The following is a 21,405-nucleotide window of genomic DNA, read 5'->3' on the forward strand; positions in this document are numbered from 1 at the left end:
TGGCATCTCCTATGACTTTGGTGCATACCCTACACAACAAGCAGCTGCAATGATAGATGGTGAAGATGCAAGCGAGGATGAGACTCCAGCAGACGACGGTCTAACGCACGATGAGATTTGTCAGTTGATGCATCACGATTCGGCTCCTCCGTATGATAGCAGCAAGGTGATCAAACAAGTTGATTGTATTGCATTTTTTTGCATGATGAATTTGATTGTATCTCATAATATTGATCCGAGGAAACATAAGACTGACTTCAGCATAGAACGAGCTCGATTTATGTTACAAATAGCACAAGGAGAGCCAATTAATCTACCTTTATACTTTGTCATGCGCATTCGATTTAAGTCATGATATTCAATTGGAGGTAGTATACCATATGCATTGATTATCTCTAACCTCCTAATTGATTCAGGAGTTGAAGTGCTAATGACAAAGCGGCGGTAACCATAAATCGGGCCCTTTAAAGAGATCACTAGCTTTTAGCAAGAGCAAGTGTCACTTGCGGAAGGCATGCGTTAATGTTGCAGTGGCACAAGGTAATGGCACGGAGCGTGATCCAGCTTCTAGGAATGCCCGTTCTGATAGAGAGGTTGCCGAGGCTACTACCCAGGAGATGCGATCGATGCTCGAGGAGCATCGCAAACATTTGATCCAGGACATGGAGATGATCATTGCGCTCATCATGATTTGACTGCAAAAGATTGAGGGATGCATTACTGTATCCAGGATGACCTAGATAGTCTGACACAGTAATTTTACTTACCTCTCTGTCTTTTTATTTTGTATCGAACGTTGTAACTTTATTACTATATCGTTTTTATTTGTTAAATATAGTTAGTTTATTTCTTATCAAAAATCATTTTTCTTGTTTTACTTACTATTTGACATATAAAATTTTTAAATTAATTATATAAAATTTCTAGAACGACATATGTAGTATATTTTAATTTACCATAAATAATAATTAATTCATATATGTACACTTGTCATCTTTTCAAAATGTTAATTATTTCAATAAATAACTGAATTTCTTCCAATAAATTTCTATAATTAAATTTACATAGATTACGCCTCGGTTCGAACTCTAGTATTTTGTATTCCAATGGTTTGTAAATATGTTCGAACTTAAAATTACCATCCGAACAGTATAGTTAGGGCTGAGCACCAACCCTTTCGGAGTCGGAGGGCCCATCCTCCGACTCTGACTCCAACTGTGTTGGAGGTCGAATCCGACCTCCGACTCCGACTCCGAACTGTGCCGAATCCGCTCTGACTCCGACTCCGACTTGTCGGAGCAGAGTCGGAGAGGAGTCGGATTTTTGGACTTTTTTTTTGTCTTTTCTAACTTCATATTTGACCCACTTTTTAAAAAAAAAAAAAATTGTGGGCTTTCAAATTTCAATTTTCTTAAAATTACAATCTAAACTTATTAAACTTTTGATTATAACAAAAAATACAATTAAATAAAACAAGTAATATATATTAATACTATATATTATACTAATAGTGATATTAATACTATATATAGTTCTAGTGATTAGTATAACTATATTAGTATAAGTTATAGTGATTTAGTATAACTATATAAATTTAATATAATATATTAGTATAAGTTATAGTGATTTAGTATAGGTATAATACTATAAGTTATAACTATAGTCTATATTAGTATTAGTATTAGTTATAGTGATTAGCATAACTATATATTAGTATTTGCTATAGTGATTTTAATTTAGTATAACTATATAATAGTATTAATATAAATATTATACTAAATATATCACTGATAGTATTAGTATACTAGTAGTCTAATACTAGTATATCACTGATTCACTATAGTTAATAGTATCATATAGTAATATAGTATTAGTAATTAATACTATAGTGATTTATATAGTAATTTATATATAGACTTAAAGTGGATTACTAATAGTATTAGTATTAGGCCATAAATCTAATTATTATACTAATGAATAGTGTGTATTAGTATTACTAATATAGTATTACTAATATATTTATCAAAAGGAATATATTGAGAATTTATTAGGTCAAAAAATATAATTAATACAAGATATTATTATATAAAATTTATATGAATAATACTTTAGTTATTATACTTTATACATTAGTATTAAATGTTATTATAAATTTATAGATTAGTGTTTATCCATTTGTATTACATGTTGATGTTATTATGCATCTTAGTGTTTATAGTATATTATATATACATTAGTATTACATGCTATTATATTTATACATTAGTAATTTAGTGTTACATGGTAGTAAATTAGTAATATTGTAAATTTGTAATAGTATGATATTTACATATAGTCATATACTAAACTATTATTAGTCAATTTAGTCTATATATTATAGTATAAATATATTATTTAACTAGTATATTATTGAGTTTAACTAACTATATAAGATATAGTTGTATAAAATTTAAATGATTAATATATAGAAAAACACATTTTTTTTATAAAATATGTATAAAATCGGAGGCGGAGGCGGAGTCGGAGGGCCAAGTCGGAGGCGGAGGCGGAGTCGGATTCAGAGGCGGAGGGTCGGAGCGGAGTCGGAGTCGGTTCATCATTGACTCCGACTCTGACTCCGACTTCCAAGAGGAAAAAAACTCCGACTTTGACTCCGACTAATCGGAGTCGGAGCGGAGCCGGAGCGGAGTCGGATTTGGAGTCGAATTGTCCGATTTTTGCTCAGCCCTAAGTATAGCAACCATCCCGCCAGAATTATTTATATCTTCCCACTAAAAAAACTGTTCGTATCAATAAAGATAGCATTTGAATGGTTTCTGACTTTCTCCCGCCACATTTTTTTGTGCTTTCCTGCCAGGACTATTATTCAAACAATTAACTTTGCATTCAAACGTAAATTACAATACTGTTTGAATGGATTTCAGTGCATCCAAACGAATTTCTTTCTGGAGACGCTTGATTTCGTCCCAGAAAGTCAACTTCGAAAAGGATTTATCATCGTCCCTAAAAATAAATTTCTCAATGTAGTAATTTCAATTGATTTGCTTTTTTTTTTTTTTTTTGGGGGGGGGGGTTGGAAATGCTAAAAAAACCCCTAAATGGTAAAAAATAATCCACACATAAAAAAGAAAGATGCAGATGCAAGGGCTCCAATTTTACTGAGTCGATCAGAATGGAGCGGATGCCAAAGAGTGTTAATTAGAAACAGAATCAGAGGCCAGACTCGTAAAAATGGGTCCACAGGTGTACAACCACCTGGTTTTAACAAAATGTGTTAGGTGAAGAGTTGAATAATGGTAGCTGGCACATCGTCATCGACATACCACGTGACATGATGTACATGCCCGCACTCAGCTCTATATATATACAACGAAAGAGCTGCTGGGTACGTAGTTCAGTATAGTGCAACACACTTAAGAGAGGAAATGGCTCAGCTACAATGGTTGCAACGAATGTGGCAAGAGCTACACGAATTACCCATGAATTCCCTCTTTTCTCTACTTTTATGCCTCTTCTCAATTCTTTTTATTTTCAAATTTCTTAGAAGAGGCAAACCCAAATATCATTTACCCCCATCCCCACCAAAGCTACCAATCATTGGCAATCTTCACCAATTTGGCTCACTTCCACACCGATCTCTTCGAGCACTTTCTAAGAAGTATGGCCCTGTCATGCTCTTAGAGTTGGGCCATGTCAACACCCTTGTGGTTTCATCTGTAGATATGGCCAGACAATTGATGAAGGCGCAAGATATTGATTTCGCAAACCGGCCTCAGAACACAGCTGCCAAAATCTTGCTCTATGGTTGCACAGACATAGGGTTCGCGCACTATGGTGAGTATTGGAGGCAAGCTAAGAAAATCTGTGTCCTCGAACTTTTGAGCATCAAAAGAGTGCAATCATTCCAGCATATAAGGGAAGAAGAAATTGCCGCACTTGGAGATAAGATACGGAAGGCATGCGTTACTCAAACCCCTGTTAATCTAAGCGAAATGTTGATTGAAGTCTCAGACAACATAATCTCTAGAAGTACACTTGGACAGAAGATTGAAGAAGAAGATGGTAAGATGACCTTTGGACAACTATCAAGACAGGTGATGGTGCAATTGATGAAATTCTGTTTGGGTGATTTTTTCCCTTATTTGGCATGGGTTGATGTTCTTACGGGATTCATCTCAAGTGTGAAAGGCACTTTCAAAGAATTAGATACATTCTTTGATCAAGTGATTGAAGACCACAAGACTCTAATGGAAAGTGGTGTTGTTGCTCAGTCTAATAAGAAAGATTTCGTTGATATTCTCCTTCACCTGCAAAGGGATGGCATGCTCGACTTTGCCTTCACAAAAGATAACCTCAAAGCAATTTTATTGGTATCTCTCTCTCTCTCTCTCTATATATATATATATATGTGTGTGTGTGTGTGTGTTTGAAATAGTCTACAATATTCATTCACTCTCCCGCACATCTAATGTTTTCTTTTCCAACAATTTCAGGACATGTTTTTAGGAGGAGCTGACACTACTTCGACAGCTTTGGAATGGATAATGGCGGAGCTCATAAAAAACCCAAAGATCATGAAGAAAGCACAAGATGAGATCAGAGGAATTGTGGGCAAGAAGTCACAGATGGATCTGGATGATATCAGTAAAATGGAGTATCTGAAGTGTGTTATCAACGAATCTCTAAGGCTACATCCACCAACAACTCTTTTAACACCTCGAGAAACAGCAACAACGGTGAAATTCGCAGGTTATGATATTCCACCGAAAACAACTGTATTTGTGAATACGTGGGCAATCCATAGGGATCCGGCAGTATGGGAGAACCCGGAAGAGTTCATCCCAGAGAGATTCATAAATAGCCCATTTGATTTCAGAGGACAAGATTTTGAATTCCACCCATTTGGAGGAGGGAGAAGGAAATGCCCTGGATTGGCATTTGCTGCAGCTTCCCTTGATTATCTGATTGCCAACCTCTTATGTTGGTTTGATTGGAGGTTGCCTGGTGATAATGTAAAGCCGGAAGACTTGGACATGGATGAAATTTACGGGCTCACAGTGCCTAAGAAACATCATCTTTATGCGATACCAACACTGTACTCAGCTTAATCGATCGATCCATGCATCAATATCAGATTCGGGGTTGTGCTCATAATCACGTTACCACTGGCGAAATAAATGAACGGCCGGGGGCTTCAGTACTCTTTCTACTTTCTGCCTTTTGAGTTTTCACAATAAGGAGTAGAAAATTTATCATTTTATGACAATAATGTTAATAAGTACGTAGTCTGTTATGCCGTTTTGCAGATAGTATGGTTGCTTACTGCTCCATGCAACTCACTGTTTGCGTAGTTACTATATTTATTTTCTCATGTACCATTAGCGGTTTTGCCGCCCAAAAAATCCTATTTTGTACTCCAGCTATCTTGCATGATCTTCTAGTACTTCCGATCGATGTTCCAGATTTCTGGAATTTATATAGTTATATTTGAAATATTACCTTTATAATCACTTTCAAAATAAACATGCATGTTTTAAATATGAAAACAATTATATATTCATCCTTTAAAAACTAATATTATCTAATTAATCAATCATCTAATTCTTTGAGTGGGCGAAAAAAGGAAAAACCATAATTAACAATTTTCAAATTGTTACTAATAGCTACCCATTACTTCTACAAATCCCAATAAGAATATCTCAAATTATATGAACTCGCTCAAAACATATTTTAAATTATAAAAATTCTATTTATCGTCTCTTACATTACACACCAATATATGATTTATTATTTTTATCATTCTATTTAAACACGTACATATTAATGTGTAAATATGTATATTTAAATAAAATGATAAAAATGAAAAATCACATATTGATATGTGGTGTGAGGATGATAAATAGCATTTCTCTATAAATAATTAAGAGCGTCACATCTCCAGAATATATATATATATATATATATATAAATATATATAAGATCTCTCCAAGAAAACTCATTCTACGGTTTCAGGAATATTAATTAGCTAGGAAATTTATATTCAATCTAAGATATATATGAGTGTCATCATTTTTTTTTTTTTTAAATCTACCATTGAATAGTTCATGTTTACTAAGTTGATAAACATACGCCTTAATGAAGCACTTGTATATATAGTTAGTTGTGATAGCTTTTACAATATCTACATGAGCTTTTCAACATATTTGATACTTTTTAAAAGTACGTTTAATTTTAGTTTTTTTAGAAACTTAAAGCACTTTTTATATATTTTTTCCAAACATACCATTTTTCCTATAAAAAATTTTTTAATTTATTTATAAAAAAAATACTTATTAAACTTTTAAACTCAAATCCAAACAAGCACTTTATAATATATCAAGAGTATTTCATCGTTGCAAACAGAAACTACCTTAGGAATTATGACTTGTAGAAGGCATGCACATAGGATTAGAATTTATATATAATATCTCAAAATTTATGATTAATTCGATCAAACATATGATTAATTCGATCAAACATATTTTTTAAGAGCTTCACCTCTTCCACATAATAACAATAAAATAAAATAAAATAAAACCTCTTTAAGAAATTTCAATATTATACAGTTTCAGAAATATTTAGGAAAGTGTATATATATATATATTGATAGAAAATCAACTTCATTGAAGATAAACAAAGATTACAGACATTTATCAAACCAAAGAGCTTATGAAGAAGAAAGTTTGGAATACAATCTTCCCACATCTCAACATTCCAAGCATGTCTGACAATGTGCTGCTGAGTTACCCTCTGTAGACACATGAGTAAAAAGCAAAACAGGTTTTTAATCTCTGGTTAAGATATGAGTCTAGAAATTTAATGTCTGTTTAAGACTACTGTTGTAGATCATAATAGAGTTTTTTATTGTAGAGTTTTATTAAAAGAATCTAATATTGAAGAGCTGTATTAATTGTTCAGTAAAAGTCTCAATTTGATGCTATTTAAAAAAATGGATTCTTAATTTTTTTTTTTTTTAGTAATGTTACATATAGTCGTGAAGTGTACAAGTGTTGTATAATCGCTTTGAAAAAGAGTAGGGTCTATTATTAAAAAATTAATTTTCTTTTCATCTGGATCCTGTATTTATTCACTTTTTTCAAAATGATTGTACAGCACTTGCACACACATTATTGCATCTATTATTTTCCTATAAATGAGCTTTTAAAATGTTAAAAAAATACTTTATAAACTTTCAAACTCAAGAACAACACTCGCTTATAAATATACTAATATTTAAGAATATTTCATTGCTGGAAACAGCAACCAGCTCGTAATCAGGATTAATCATGACATGTAGAATGCATAAAGGAATATAATGATAAGCTCCTTTATTAATGCAGTGATATTCATTACGACGAGAAGGATCTTTAATTATTTACGCAAATATATTCTGATCTCAAACATAAAAAATCAAGAATATTTAATGCAATAAATATCAAATCATTAATTTCCAAAGGAGGGATCCGCATTAAATTAAGAGGAAACTAGATCCAAGATAGGTAATTAGTACTATGTGTATGTGTGTGCTTAACCAAATGTCAATGAAATATAAAATATAACTAAATTTTGTATAAATGACTTGCATTAATAGACTTGCTAAAAATCTTTAGTTTAAACTTTAAACTACAGTAACTCTAAAGGAAATTCTACTGTTGGAGATCGAGTTACTATTTATCCATCAAATTTATATTTTATTCACAAATTAATAATCAATAAGAATTTATTAAATTCTTTTTAAAATTTTCATTAGTAAACCAGGCTATATTATGTTCAGATTTTCTCGAAAATAATGTTTGTAAACAAGACTATATTATATTGGATAATTAGGTTGATATAAAAAATAGTTAGGAAACAATAATTTTAAGTAAAAATTAAATTATTAATTAATGTATGGAATGTATTTGCAAAATATAAGAAAAGTATTAAAAAATTATTATTAAAATATATAATATTGTATTATTATTTTGACTTTAGGATAGATAGTCTAATGTACCTAAATTAATATCTTCATTAATTTTAGCTTTAGCTAAAATACATCTCATTTCATCTCATCTCATATCATCTCATTATTACAATTTTTTTAAATTTCTACACAAAATATAATAAAAAATTCAATTTTTTCAAATCCAAAAATAATAATAATACTAAAAAATCATATTTTAAACTTTTATTTAAAATAAAAAATTCTCATTTCACACTACAAACTTATCATGATAATTTTAGACTTGGCTAGACAGTTCCCAATTAATACTATAGCGTGTTTGGCTTCAACTCCAAATATGTGAAGATAGAGGACACAGTACTGTGGGTCATTCTTCGCTGGTCCTAGCATTGGTATTCCTGAACTTAAGATTAAATGAAGTATCCAGATAACGCTGTTCCGTATCCATGTGAGCTAGCTGTGTCAGAATGCATGAATAGATCATAGACATTCAAGATTCCCAAATCAGGATTAATTATTCTGGTCCTTGTTTTACGTACTATTTTTTTTTTAGCATACAGCGTAAAGAGACGACACTTTTGAGGAGGATTTTTTTTATATATTACTGAAGAGCTGCATGGTTTTTGTGGATCAACGTGACTAGAGTGGAAATATGGCTCAGCTACGTACTCAACCCCCATGGCAAGAGCTGCTAGCTGAAACTACCCGTCAAATATCTGTCAATCTCCTGATCTTATCCCTACTAATTTTTTTTGTCTCTTCTCATTTCTTTGTGTTTGCAAACGCAATATAAGAAGGGGCCAAGCAAATTTGAATCTACCCAATCCGACCATCCCCACCAAATTAAGCTACGTACCGGTCATCGGCAATCTTTACCGGCCAGTTTGGCACACTCCCACACCGTACGTTCTCTTCAAAAACTTTATATAATTAAAAAGTATGTTAAGATATAAAATAAATAATAAAAATCTACCTCTTTCTATCAGCTTAATCTTTTAGTACAAATGATGATTTTACATGGTATCATAATAAAGTCTTGAGTTTGAACCCTCACTCTACACTCTACATCATTTAATTAAACATTCCACGTGTTGTGCTACTTATTGAGGAAAAATCTAGCCTACACGTGAAGAAGAGTGTTAAGATATAAAATAAATAATAAAAATCTAACTCTTCCTATCAGCTTAAACTTTTAAAACAAATAGTGATTTCACAAAGCATATATATATATATATAGCCTTTTAATGCTCTTATATATAGTTGGGCCATGTTGGGCATAGGATTGCATCTTCCTATTAAAATTATAATAAAAATAATTAAATTAACTCATTTTCATCGGTTTAAATTTTTGAAATAAATGTTGATTTCACATATATAGCATATCATAAGTCTTGAGTTTGAACCCTAATTTTGCCCTCTATCCATTTAATTAAATATTTCACGTATTGAGCACACTTCTTGAAGAAGAATTTAACCCATATATTAGTGAAAGTATTAAGAATATAATACAGATAATTAAATTTAGATCTTCTCATCAATTTTAATTTTTGGAACAAATAGTCATGATTTCACACTACCATAGTTGCAGCCACCATGGCAAGAGCTAGTGCCTGCTGAAACTACCCTTCAATCGGTCAATCTCCTCTTATGCCTACATTTTCGTCTCTTCTCGTTTCTGTGTTTTCAAACGTAATATTAGAAAGGGCCAAGCAAATTTGAATCTACCACCATCCACACCTAAACTACCAGTCATCGGCAATCTTCACCAGTTTGGCACACTCCCACCCCGTACACTGATCTCTTCAAGCACTTTTGAAGAAGCATAGCCTTTTACGCTTAGTTTGGATCTTCAACTCCTCTCAATTCATCTTAACTCATCATTACAATTTTTTTAAATTTCAACACAAAATATAATAAACAATTCAACTTTTTCAAATCCCAAAATAATAATAATAATATTAAAAAATAATATTCTAACAATATTTTATCATCTCAACTCAACTTAACTCAACTCATTTCAATATCTAAACACACTCTTAACGAGCTCGTACAGTTGGGCCATGTTCTCAACATATGATTGAAGCTACATATAATACAAATAATTTAAATAATTGAATCTATTCGTCAATCTGTCAATCTCCTCTTAGCCTACTGTTTTGGGTCTTCTCATTTCTGTGTTCTCAAACGTATTGTTAGAAGGGCCGGCAAAGCAAATATGAACCTAACCCCATCCCCACCAAAGCTACCAGTCATCTTCCCCACTTTAGCAAATTTGGGCCATGTTCTCGACATATGATTGCAGCTACCTATTAAGTATATAATTCAAATAATTAAATTTATCTCTTTTTATTAATTTAAACTTTTGAGATAAGTGATCATAATTTTACATAGAACAGAGGTCCTGAGTTCAAATCCTGACCATACACTATAGCTTTGAGTTCTGTTATGGAACGGCTGAAATTCTTCATTCGGATGTAGTACCCAGTACAATATTATACATCCCCATTCTGTTTTGTTCCATGTTTTGGCGCCCCTTTCGGCCAATTCCGATCTTTCCATTTTGGACTGTATTAATGGATTTTTGTTTTTACATTTTCTTTTGTTTGGTGGCATTTTTATAAATCTCAAATCTAGATGTAGGCATTCATATAATTAAAATGGATTTATATAATTTAAATTTTTTGTAACTTTAAATGTCTCGTCATTTTCTAAATCTCATTATTTTTAATAAGTTCTCGGCTCTTTTAATAAATATAATTAGTTTTTTGTAACTTTAAATATCAAGTTTGTGTTTTTTAATATTATTTTTTGACATCAATATCTCTACTTTTTGTTTTTTAATGTTAATTCAAATGTATATTCATTTTAGAAATCTTCAACTCTTCCACACACACATATAATTTTAAAAGGATACAACAGAATGCACCAATACCGGAATATTTCAATATTCTAATATTTAAACTAAAATAATCGATCACCAAAATGGAATTTTAAAATATTGCTCAAGACGCTATGATTTAATTAAATATTTTAAGTCTTGGACTTGCTTATTAAGCGGAATTTGACCCACATATGAGACAAATAATTAAATCTAGTTCTTTTTATCAGTTTAACCTTTTGGGACACAAATGATGCTTCTTACTATCATAGTTGCAACCATCGTGACAAAAGCTGCTAGATGAAACTACACATCAATCTGTCATTCTCCTCTTATCTCTACTTTTATGTCTCTTCTCATTTTTTGTATTAAAAATATAATACAAATAATTAAATTTAACTATTTTGATCAATTTAACCTTTTAGATAAATGGTGGTTCACACTGCGATAATTGCAACCATCACCACAAGAGGTGCTGGATGAAACTACCAGACAATCTGTCAATCTCCTCTTATCCCTACTTTTGTGTCTCTTTTCATTTCTTTGTGTTTTCAAACGTATTAATATTTGTTGAGAAAAAAGAAGGGGCAAAGCAAATTTGAATCTTCCCCATCCCCATTAAAGCTACCAGTCATCAGCATTCTTCACAAGTTTGGCATACTTCCACACCATACGTTCTCTTCATGCACTTTCTAAGGACGGCCTTTTAATGCTCTTACAGTTGACCATTTCTCGACATATATCTGATTGCAGCTGCCATTGCTGCAACCACCATGGCAAGAGATGATAGCTGAAACTACCCGTCAATCTGTCAATCTCCTCTTGTCCCTACGGTTTCGTCTCTTATCATTTCTCTGTGTCTTAAAACGAATTATTAAAAGGGGCTGGTAGCTAGTGTGTGTCTATATATATCTATATATATATATATATATATTAGATTATACTTAATATTCTTAAAATAATATGATAATATTCTTGTAATATTCTTACTTTCCTGTAATTACTCTAGATTAGAATATTTTTTTTTTCATTGTATTTCTTTATTTACTTTGACCATATTCAATTATAGATAGGCTAAATTTGTACATTTTAATTTATACATACAGAAAATATACACGTATTATATTTTTCCAAGACCCTCTTAGTTTCAATAGGGGCAAAGCAAATTTGAATGAAAAATGGTTTATACATAATATTTTTTATAACATATTTCAAGATAATGTGTTAAATGAGAGATAATTCTGTAAAATATTTTATAAAAATAATATTATTTTATAAAAATATTTTTATCTTAAAATATTATTATAAAATATATTGTCAAAATGTATTTTGTGTCGTGCCACACAACAAAGCTAGCTACCAGTGTTGAATCTACCCCCATCCCCTACAAAGCTACCAGTCATCATCACCAGTCTCGCACAGTCCCACACTGTTCTCTCCGTACTGCACTTTCAAAGAAGGATGGACCTGTAATCGTCACAATAAAGATGCCAGATAATATTATGCCTTTATGAAGATGCCAGATATTATAAATATTAATATCACTCCTAGTCCTCCATGCAGCTCACTGCGCAGTCTGCAATACTTTCTAGCTTGTTGCAAACTGGTGTACAGCTAACTTTTATTAATTTTATTGAGATGAGTCAGTAATATATATGCACCGATGCTTTAATCGGCTACGCCTGCCTTTGTTCTAAATTAACAGTGTATTTGCATGTCTTATAACCTTTTGGCGACTTGTAGCTCACTGGCACAACATGACAGCTTCCTTGGTAAACGCAGTTGGGATATTATTGAATCACTCTGCAGCCTATGATTAATTAATGCCTATTTGTCCTAATCTCGATCGGACAATCATCCATTTTATATATCAGGTCATGATATTTATTACCAACATGATCATGATTTTGTTTGTTATATATATAATTTTTGGGACCAAGTAAAGATTTTATCTACATTCAACAGTACTACAGTTAATCATGGGAATAAATTAAAGGGCGGTCGATATAATCAAGAGCGCGCACATGCATGATATATATATATATATATATAACGATAATAAATTATTTATTTATGACAAGTTATTTCATGTCAAAATGAGTTTATTTTATCTAAAATAATCGTTATCGTCGTAAATAATCTATCACAATACTTATTTTTCTTGTAACTAGCAGGAGTGTCAATATTTTTTTGATTAAAATTTTGATTAGGATCGACCACGCGATATTCCTGCATATTTCATACCATTAATTATATATTTTTTAATCATATTTTTCTCAATGCAGCACATTTTTAATAGTTTCATGTGTCTGCCATTTAACTAGCAATTAATTAATAACAGGTCACATGCATGCAGATTGGAGATGCCGAAATTTATAGTGGAAAATAGCTAGCATTTCCCTTTTCTTAATTCCTGCCTTGCTATCATAAGTCTCAACGACATGTAAATACAAGTTTTTTATTGTCACATGATCCATGATTAAAATATAAAATTCATGCTGGAATGACTATAAAATAAGAGTAGCGACAAAATAATTAGCTCATACCTCAGCATAGACAACTAAGACTAGCAATAATCAATATTATATTATTTAATTAATTATAAAACAAAACCCTATCACTGAGATCCTATCGACAGAATTCCTAATATTCCTTAGCTCCTCGATCACGTACCTTTGGAAATGGTCCACGAGGATAAAATATTCGTCGTATATATGAATTGTGAAAGAGATTGTACTATGTTTAATTAAATAAAGGCGGAGTAGAGTCATGTTTTTATTCAATATTATGAATAATTATTTATAAAGTCAATAGGAATTAAAATCATGTTTTGTCTAAGATATTTCTATTATATTACTATATTTAATGTGCATGACTCACATATATACGCCCTAGATTGCACATATTATTTTATTTAATATGAAGATGGTCTTACCTCCAAGATACAGAGATAAATACTGAAAAGAAAGATTCAGTTGCGGACCAATTAGATCCACCCGGCCAGAACTTGAGGGTTTCAAGTGAAAGAAAAATAAACACATGAAACGGGGGTTCTATGACGTTTATTGCAAATCTAATGTTGCTCAAAATATTTATACCAGGAGCAAGAAGTAATACTGTAGCGAATCTATTTCTCTCACATGGTTACAGACACTGTTCATACAAGGGAAATGGGCTTCATCAACTACTTAACAGATTTCCACCAAACTGTCTAAGTTTATGGCTAAAAGACTAAGGGCCGACTTGCCTCAATCAACAATTGCCCAATCCGTCAACAGTCCACTATGTATACCGCAGTTACTCAATTGGTCGCAAGAGAAGAGAAAGAGGCCAGGAAAGTCTAGTGTAAAGTTACAGGCCCTTCGGTGGATTTGAGCAAACGGACTGGTGCACACTTATACTACAAGAAAAATGATTTTTTTTTTTTTTTTAGAGAAGAAGTAGCCGGAAAAAGCATAAAATTAGCCGACAAAGAACATTTTCGATTATAAAATGCTCACCGCATTGTAACTGCAATTGTTGCGTGCAAATTGCCTAATCTTGGTGAGATTGTGGAATAGTAGGAAATAATAGAGTTTTTCCGTATCTCGTAGTTAAAATCCAGAAATATCGTCGAAAAAAGTAGATAACCATGGTTAATTTTTGCCAGGAGAAATATCTTCTAAATTGTATCATTCTTCCTTCACAATGTTATTAGGATGTGCATATCCTTTATTGAAAATGAGATTGTTCCTTCTCCACCATATCTTCCTTGCCACCAATGCAAATTCCCGCAGCACCTCAACCTCAACTTCCATAGATTTTCAATTTCTCTATAAGTTCCAGCATAGACTTATGTGAAAAGTGACACTTTTGTAGTCTTTTTGATCATTGACTTCACACATCCATAGCAGACACAGTTCCAAATTGCATGAGTAATGGTTTCTTCTTCAGTGTTACATATAGGGCATAGGGGATGTTCAACAATCTATTTCTTGAATAAATTGGATTGAGTAGGTAGAGCTTTAAAGCATGCTCTCCATAGAAAGACCTTGTCCCTAGTGGTGGTTTTTAGGCTCCAAATCTATTACCATACTTTCTGGAACTTGTTGCTGCTAGATATCTGCCCCTTTGTTGTCACTGCCATATCCTTTTGCATGCGATGCACTTCTAACAGTAAAACAACCACTTTGAGTACCCTTCCAAATTAATCTATCAGAACTGCTCGAGGTACTAATTGGAGTCTTAACAATAATCTCTGCCTGCTCCTTTTCATAAATTTGTTCCACCAGCTCAATCTTCCACGGCTTTGTATGAGTGTTAATCAATTCGTGGACTTTCGCATTGCTGTCCAAAAACTTCACAAGGCTTATAGCTTTGGCTAGTGTAGAGTGAGTGAGCCATTTATCATGCCAAATCTTGTCTTCCTCACTAGTACCAACTCTCCAAAAGATCCTGCTTCAATAAGGTGCCTAGCAGCTATTAAACTTCTCCATATATAGGATGGCTTTTGACCTAGTTTGGCATTCAAGAAAGAAGTTCCATGATAGAACTTTGCCTTCATAACCCGAGAAACTAAAGATTCAAGTTGTTGAATCAATCTCCAACATTTTTTAGCTAGCATTGCATGATTAAAACATTCCAATTCTCTAAACCCCATGCCCCCAGCAGATTTAGCCTTCCCCATGGTGCTCCAAGAAACCCAATGATTTTTCTTCTCTCTCTTGCTGCCCCCACCAAAAATTCTGTATAACACCATTGATATTTTTTGAGTAAATTGTTTGGCATCTTGAAAATACTCATTTTGTATGTTGGAAGAGCTTGAACTACTGCATTGATAAAGATTTCCTTCCTAGCTTGAGATAGTGTTTTCACTCTGTGATTGCTGATTCTCATCCTCACCTTATCCAGAATACTCCTGAAAAAGTTTTCTCGAGCTCTACCGACCACATTTGGCAAACCAAGATACTTCTCATAGGGCATAGCAATTCTTGCACCAACACTAGAAAGTATGAAGTCTTGGGCTGCCTTATAAGTATTTTTGCTAAAAATAATAGAGGTTTTCTCATGGTTCAATCTTTGTCTAGAAGCTGTCTCAAAAACTCTTAATAAACTGAACAACCGGCTCTATTCAATCAAGTTAGCCTTGCAAAATAAAAGGCTGTCATCAGCAAAAAATAGATGAGTGAGTCTGATTTGGCCTCTTGCAATTGGAACCCCATGAATCAATCCTTTACCTTCAGCATTCCTAATCAAATTACTCAAGGCCTCAACACACAAAATAAAAAAATAAGGTGATAATGGATCACCTTATCTTATGCCCCTAGATGGATTAAAAGATTTTTTAGGGACACCATTAACCAAAATTGAATAGGATATTGATTCAATGCACTTCATCACCAACTCTACCTAACTTTGGTTAAAACTCATTTTGCACAAAACAGATCTGAGAAAACTCCACTCAATCCTATTATATGCCTTGCTGATATCAAGCTTCAAAGCCATTCAACCTTATTTGCCTGTCATGTGGCATTTCATTGTGTGCATAGCCTCAAGCCACAATGATATTGTCAGTGATTAATCTGTTAGAAACAAAGGCTGACTGGTTTTGTGATATAATGTTTGGCAAGATCTTCTTCAACCTGTTTGCTACAACTTTTGAAATAAACTTGAACATAACATTACGAAGAGAAATATGTCTGAAATCAAACACTTTAGTAGGGGATTTCTTCTTAGGAATGAGAGTGATAAATATGTTATTTATATCACCAATACACCCACTGGAATTAAGAACATATAACACAACCTCACTAACTTGATCCCCCACTATGCTCCAATGTTGCTAGTAAAAAGCTGCTAGGAAGCCATCTGGACCTGGTGAGTTGAGTCCATTCATTTGAAATAAGTCATCTTCAACCTCCTTGTAAGTGTAAGGCTTGATTAGCACTTGATTCATCTCTTCACTGACTTGAGGTTCCATAGTAGCTAGGAATTCTCCTATGTTGCTAAGTTCAGAGGTGGAAAAAAGTTCCTGAAAGAAATTTAGAAACTGCTCACATATGCCTTCTTTAGTGTTTACTTCCTGATCATCTAGCAATCTTTTTATTGTGTTGGTTTTTCTTCTTTGGGATGCATACTGATGAAAGAACTTAGTGTTTCTATCCCCTTCATTCAGCCACTTTTGTTTAGCTTATTGCTTCCACTTTGTATGCTCTTCTTCAAGTAATCTATCTACTTCCTTTTGCAGGGACCTAATTCTGTCATTCATGTGCCCCTTATTTAGTTTCTGCAATTTTGAGATATGTGCAAGATTGGAGTTGATCTCTCTCCCTTTGAGTTGCCAATCTTCCTTTTACTCCATTGCATTAATTGTTGTTGACACCTTTTAAGGCCTTCAGTGGTGAAGCTGAGCTTGTTATATGCCATTCTTGGTTTTTTTCACTGATCCTCCACTATTTTATAACCCATCTATGTCTGTCCAGCTAGTTTCAAACCTGAAGGGTTTTAAAACCCTGCCCATATCAGAATTAGCTCTTTCCATTGTGATGTAGATTGGATTGTGGTTAAAACTTTGAGCAGGTAGTACATAGACTTTAGAGTTAGGAAAAATCTTTGTCCAGACATTATTACTAAAGGCTCGATCAAGCCTCTCTTTGGTAAAAGCTTCTCCAAACCTGTTATTAGACCAAGTGAATTTATTCCCAACAAAACCCATATCACTTAGACCACATGTTTCCACTATTATTCGAAATGTCTCCATCTAAATATAGGATCTCAGAGCACCTCCATATTTCTCACTGTTATTGAGAATCTCATTGAAGTCCCCAACATATAGCCACCCCAATGTATTCTTATGTTTTAGAGCTTTAAAGAGCTGTCAACTTTCATGTCTGTTAGCAATTAAAGGATTACAATAAAAACTTGTGAGGATCCAGTTTTTTCCTTCATTGACATCTTTTATATTAAGTGATATATGATTTAGAGTGTAGGATTCCACTTTAGCTTCCACATCATCCTTCCATAAAAATGCAATCCCCCACTAAGACCTTTACAGTCTACCACAAAACTGTTTTCAAATGTCAATCTCCTTTCAATTAGTTCGTATTCCTTCTACACTTTGTTTCCATCAAGAAAACAAAGGATGGGAGCTTACTCTTCACCAAGAGGTGCAGATCATTGACTGTCCGAGTGTTTTCAATCCCTCGGCAGTTCCAACTTAGGCAACTCATTACGTTTGGTGTCACCACCAATTCTTCTGTCTTTGAGTCATAGCTTCCATGTCCTTAGTTTTTTATTTTTCTTGTTTCTTTAGTAAAACCCACGTCATCTAAGGCCTCGTTTGTTTTCAGAAAATATCTCATCTCATCTCATTTTATCTAATCATTACAACTTTCCTAACTTCCAATACAAAATAAAATAAACAATTCAACTTTTTCAAATCTTAAAACCAAAAAATATTAAAAAATATATTCTAACAATATTTTATTTAACTTTTTAACTTTAATCTCAACTCATCTCATCCCATCTCATTTCATTAGCAAAAACAAACGAGGCCTAAGTATACCCCACAACTTCTTTTTCTATTCTCAGTCCTTTCACCCTTCTGACTAGTTTCATTAACTAATGTTGCAAAGCAGTTGTCCCTTTCTCTCCTTTTCCAACTGGCCTTTTTCTTTGAAACTAATCTGTCAAGAATTTGTCAAGAGAGATTACTTTAGAGATCAGATCAATTTCTGTACTGAGGTCCCTAGAAGAGCTATTGTGCTTGATATGGAAAGCATATGTTTTCGCATTGGCAGGATCTTCTCTTTTGAGAGCAGTATCACCTTGGTTAGGCATTAAACTCCTCCTTTCTTTTGATGAGAAAATTTTAGCAGTTTCCATATTTCTAATTCCCTCTCTTCCCTTTTTTGAAAAACAATTTGGATCTGCTTTGACCCTCAGTTCCTGCATTCCTTCCATATTTGCTATTCCTTCCTTCTGCTCATTGCTTCCCTTTTCAGTTTCCTTGATTTCCTCCTGATTTTAAGGCTTTCCTTTTTGAACTCCATCCTTGTCACGATCACCAACCCTCTATGCTTGACTTGCTTCCTTTGCAGGGTGACCTTCTTTACCTCCATACATTTTCTGGTTAATCTCACTATCTTTTGCAGCAAAGAGCCCGTAGCCATATACCATATTGTGGTTGGCTTCCTTCATTTGAAATAGATGGGCATGACTTATGAGAGTGTTTAATCACTCCACATCTAAGGCAAAAGTTAGGTAGCCTCTCATACTTGAAATTCACCCATGTTTTCTTCCCATCAAAGGTTAGGAAGGTGCCCTTCATTAAGGCTTTAGTAATGTCAATCTCCACTCTTATTCTCATAAACTTTTCCCAAATAGACTCTCCCTTGTTGCATTGCCTTGTCTACTATTATCATTGCCACCAAATAGACTCTCCCTTGTTGCACTGCCTTCTCCATGGTGGTAGATGGCAGCACCACCACCTTTTTTTCCTGGTCTGTGAGGCTTAATCCTTCCCATCGTTTTGTCAACTCCTCCTCCACAACACCCTCTTCAAAATAGAAAACTAGCCTAAGAGACACTCCTCTATTCTAGAGAGAAAACCTCACCCATCCAAGGAGAGGGACTACTTAGATTTTATCCAGGTGAATGTGGCCCTTTTTTTTATATATTTATTATTATTATTATTATTATTATTATTATTATTATTATTATTATTATTATTATTATTATTATTATTATTATTTTTGCAGTAGCATAACTTGAATTTCATTGGTTTGTCATCAAAGCTAACATAAAACAACTTCGACTCTCTTTTATATTTTGACTTATCAATTGATCTCTCTAAAATAGCATAAAAAGCTGATGATGGGTTTTTTGCTGCTTAGGTCAAGATATATAGTGGAACCACTCAAAATTATGTTAATAAGTCAAAACATAAACGGCACAATACGAAAAGAGGAGCAAAACCAAGACAAGAACAACATTTGTAATTGCATTTACTTAATCTATTTGGGAGACATGTAACAGTTTAATGCAATTACAAATGCAACTATTACATAATCAGAGTATAGTCATTGGAAAAGCCCCAACTATTATTATTGAATTATAGTTTAGGCTTTCACTTCTACATAAACCAGAGGGCTGAACTATAGACAAACTAAACCAATCCCAAGTAAAAATAATAATATATTTTTTATAGGTAAACAGAAGTGAAAAAAATATTACATCACCCCTCAAGAAAAAGAATCCATTCCATTTTGTATATGATACTTTGTCTGACAGCCATAACCAAATAATGCTTCTTCATGAATATTCTTAACTCAAAGAAGAAGATGTTTGGAAGAAGCAGATTCTCAGGTACATCGAATGCAGACATGATAAGGCTTCGTTTGGAAACCAAACTCCTCTCAACTCATCATTACAATTTTTTCAAATTCCAATACAAAATATAATAAACAATTCAACTTTTTCAAATCTCAAAATAATAATAATATTAAAAAAATAATATTCTAATAATATTTTATCATCTCAAGTCAACTCAACTTAACTCAGTTCAATATCCAAATATAGCCTTAATCTTTGCTTCAAAATGTGATTATCAACTAAAATCATCATTCAAGGTCAGAATATCATCATTCAAAAAAAAAAAAGGTCAGAAAATATATATATATATATATATATATATATATATATATATAGCATTAATAATACAAATGGTTTAGAATCATCAACATGAAATTAGAATACCCAAACAGATCAAAAGGATGGAGAGGGAATGGATTGGCATGCTTCTCATGATCGTTCTCTTTAAAATCAATCTCAATGACCATTAATTTAATTAATGAGCTGAAATTTCTCCAGCATTTGCCACCTAAAGTAAAAAATAATCCCTGTCTCAAAATAAACCAGAGGTTAAAACCAGTACACATTTCATTCAAACAAAATAGATGTAACTATATATCTTTCTAATGTGTCCTTAGATTTGTCAAGAAAGGTGGGATTAACTTTGAAAGAAACGTGAATTCAAATTACGGGCAACAAGAAAGTTAATTAGTAAATTCTTTCGATTTTGGAAACTCCCTCATATTTTGGGAACAACCCAAAAAGCAAAGGCAATAATATATTCAGTACATAGGTAATTTATCCGGCTATCAGCTACTATAGCAGCGTCGATATAATTTATTTATTCACAGCCCAAAACCGTTAAATTATCAAATAACAGCTACTGCTCTTAATTAAAATCCTAATCATTGTTTTCAATTAAATAGTTTATGTTCTACCGCCTCAACATACAAATAAGTTGGAAAAAGTTTAGGTCGTTGATCATATTGAGATGACATCTAAACCATTTTATCTAAAGATAATAGCTCCACTGTGCAGTTCCCTAAAAAATCAACAATATTCTAATCTAGAGAGGCATCTACATAAATATTTGCAGCTATACGTAATAATTGTATGCAACAGTAATCAAACTCCAGTTTATAACTACAAACAATATTAGAGAATAAAAACATGAAACTCAACAAGTCATGAAGTCAAATTCGAGTGCCCACGTCAT

At 32.9% G+C, this 21,405-nt stretch overlaps 1 protein-coding gene across 1 annotated transcript; it reads left to right on the top strand.

Moving 5' to 3' along the window:
* Positions 1-3,353: 3,353 nt before the first annotated feature.
* LOC121234507 (cytochrome P450 71A1-like) lies at positions 3,354-5,430 on the top strand. Its single transcript, XM_041130458.1, has 2 exons — positions 3,354-4,370; positions 4,494-5,430. Exons 1-2 carry the CDS (start codon positions 3,426-3,428, stop codon positions 5,106-5,108), a joined length of 1,560 nt encoding a protein of 519 aa, XP_040986392.1. The 5' UTR covers positions 3,354-3,425; the 3' UTR covers positions 5,109-5,430.
* The last annotated feature ends 15,975 nt before the right edge of the window (positions 5,431-21,405 follow it).

This window comes from Juglans microcarpa x Juglans regia, chromosome 6D, assembly GCF_004785595.1.
Source record: "Juglans microcarpa x Juglans regia isolate MS1-56 chromosome 6D, Jm3101_v1.0, whole genome shotgun sequence".
NCBI lineage: Eukaryota > Viridiplantae > Streptophyta > Magnoliopsida > Fagales > Juglandaceae > Juglans > Juglans microcarpa x Juglans regia.

What these genes read in the sequence shown, in the direction of transcription:
- LOC121234507 (XM_041130458.1), top strand. Translation starts at nt 3,426, where the DNA reads ATGGCTCAGCTACAATGGTTGCAACGAATGTGGCAAGAGCTACACGAA. An exon ending in ACCTCAAAGCAATTTTATTG is followed by an intron (nt 4,371 to 4,493) that starts GTATCTCTCTCT and finishes CAACAATTTCAG; the next exon opens with GACATGTTTTTAGGAGGAGC.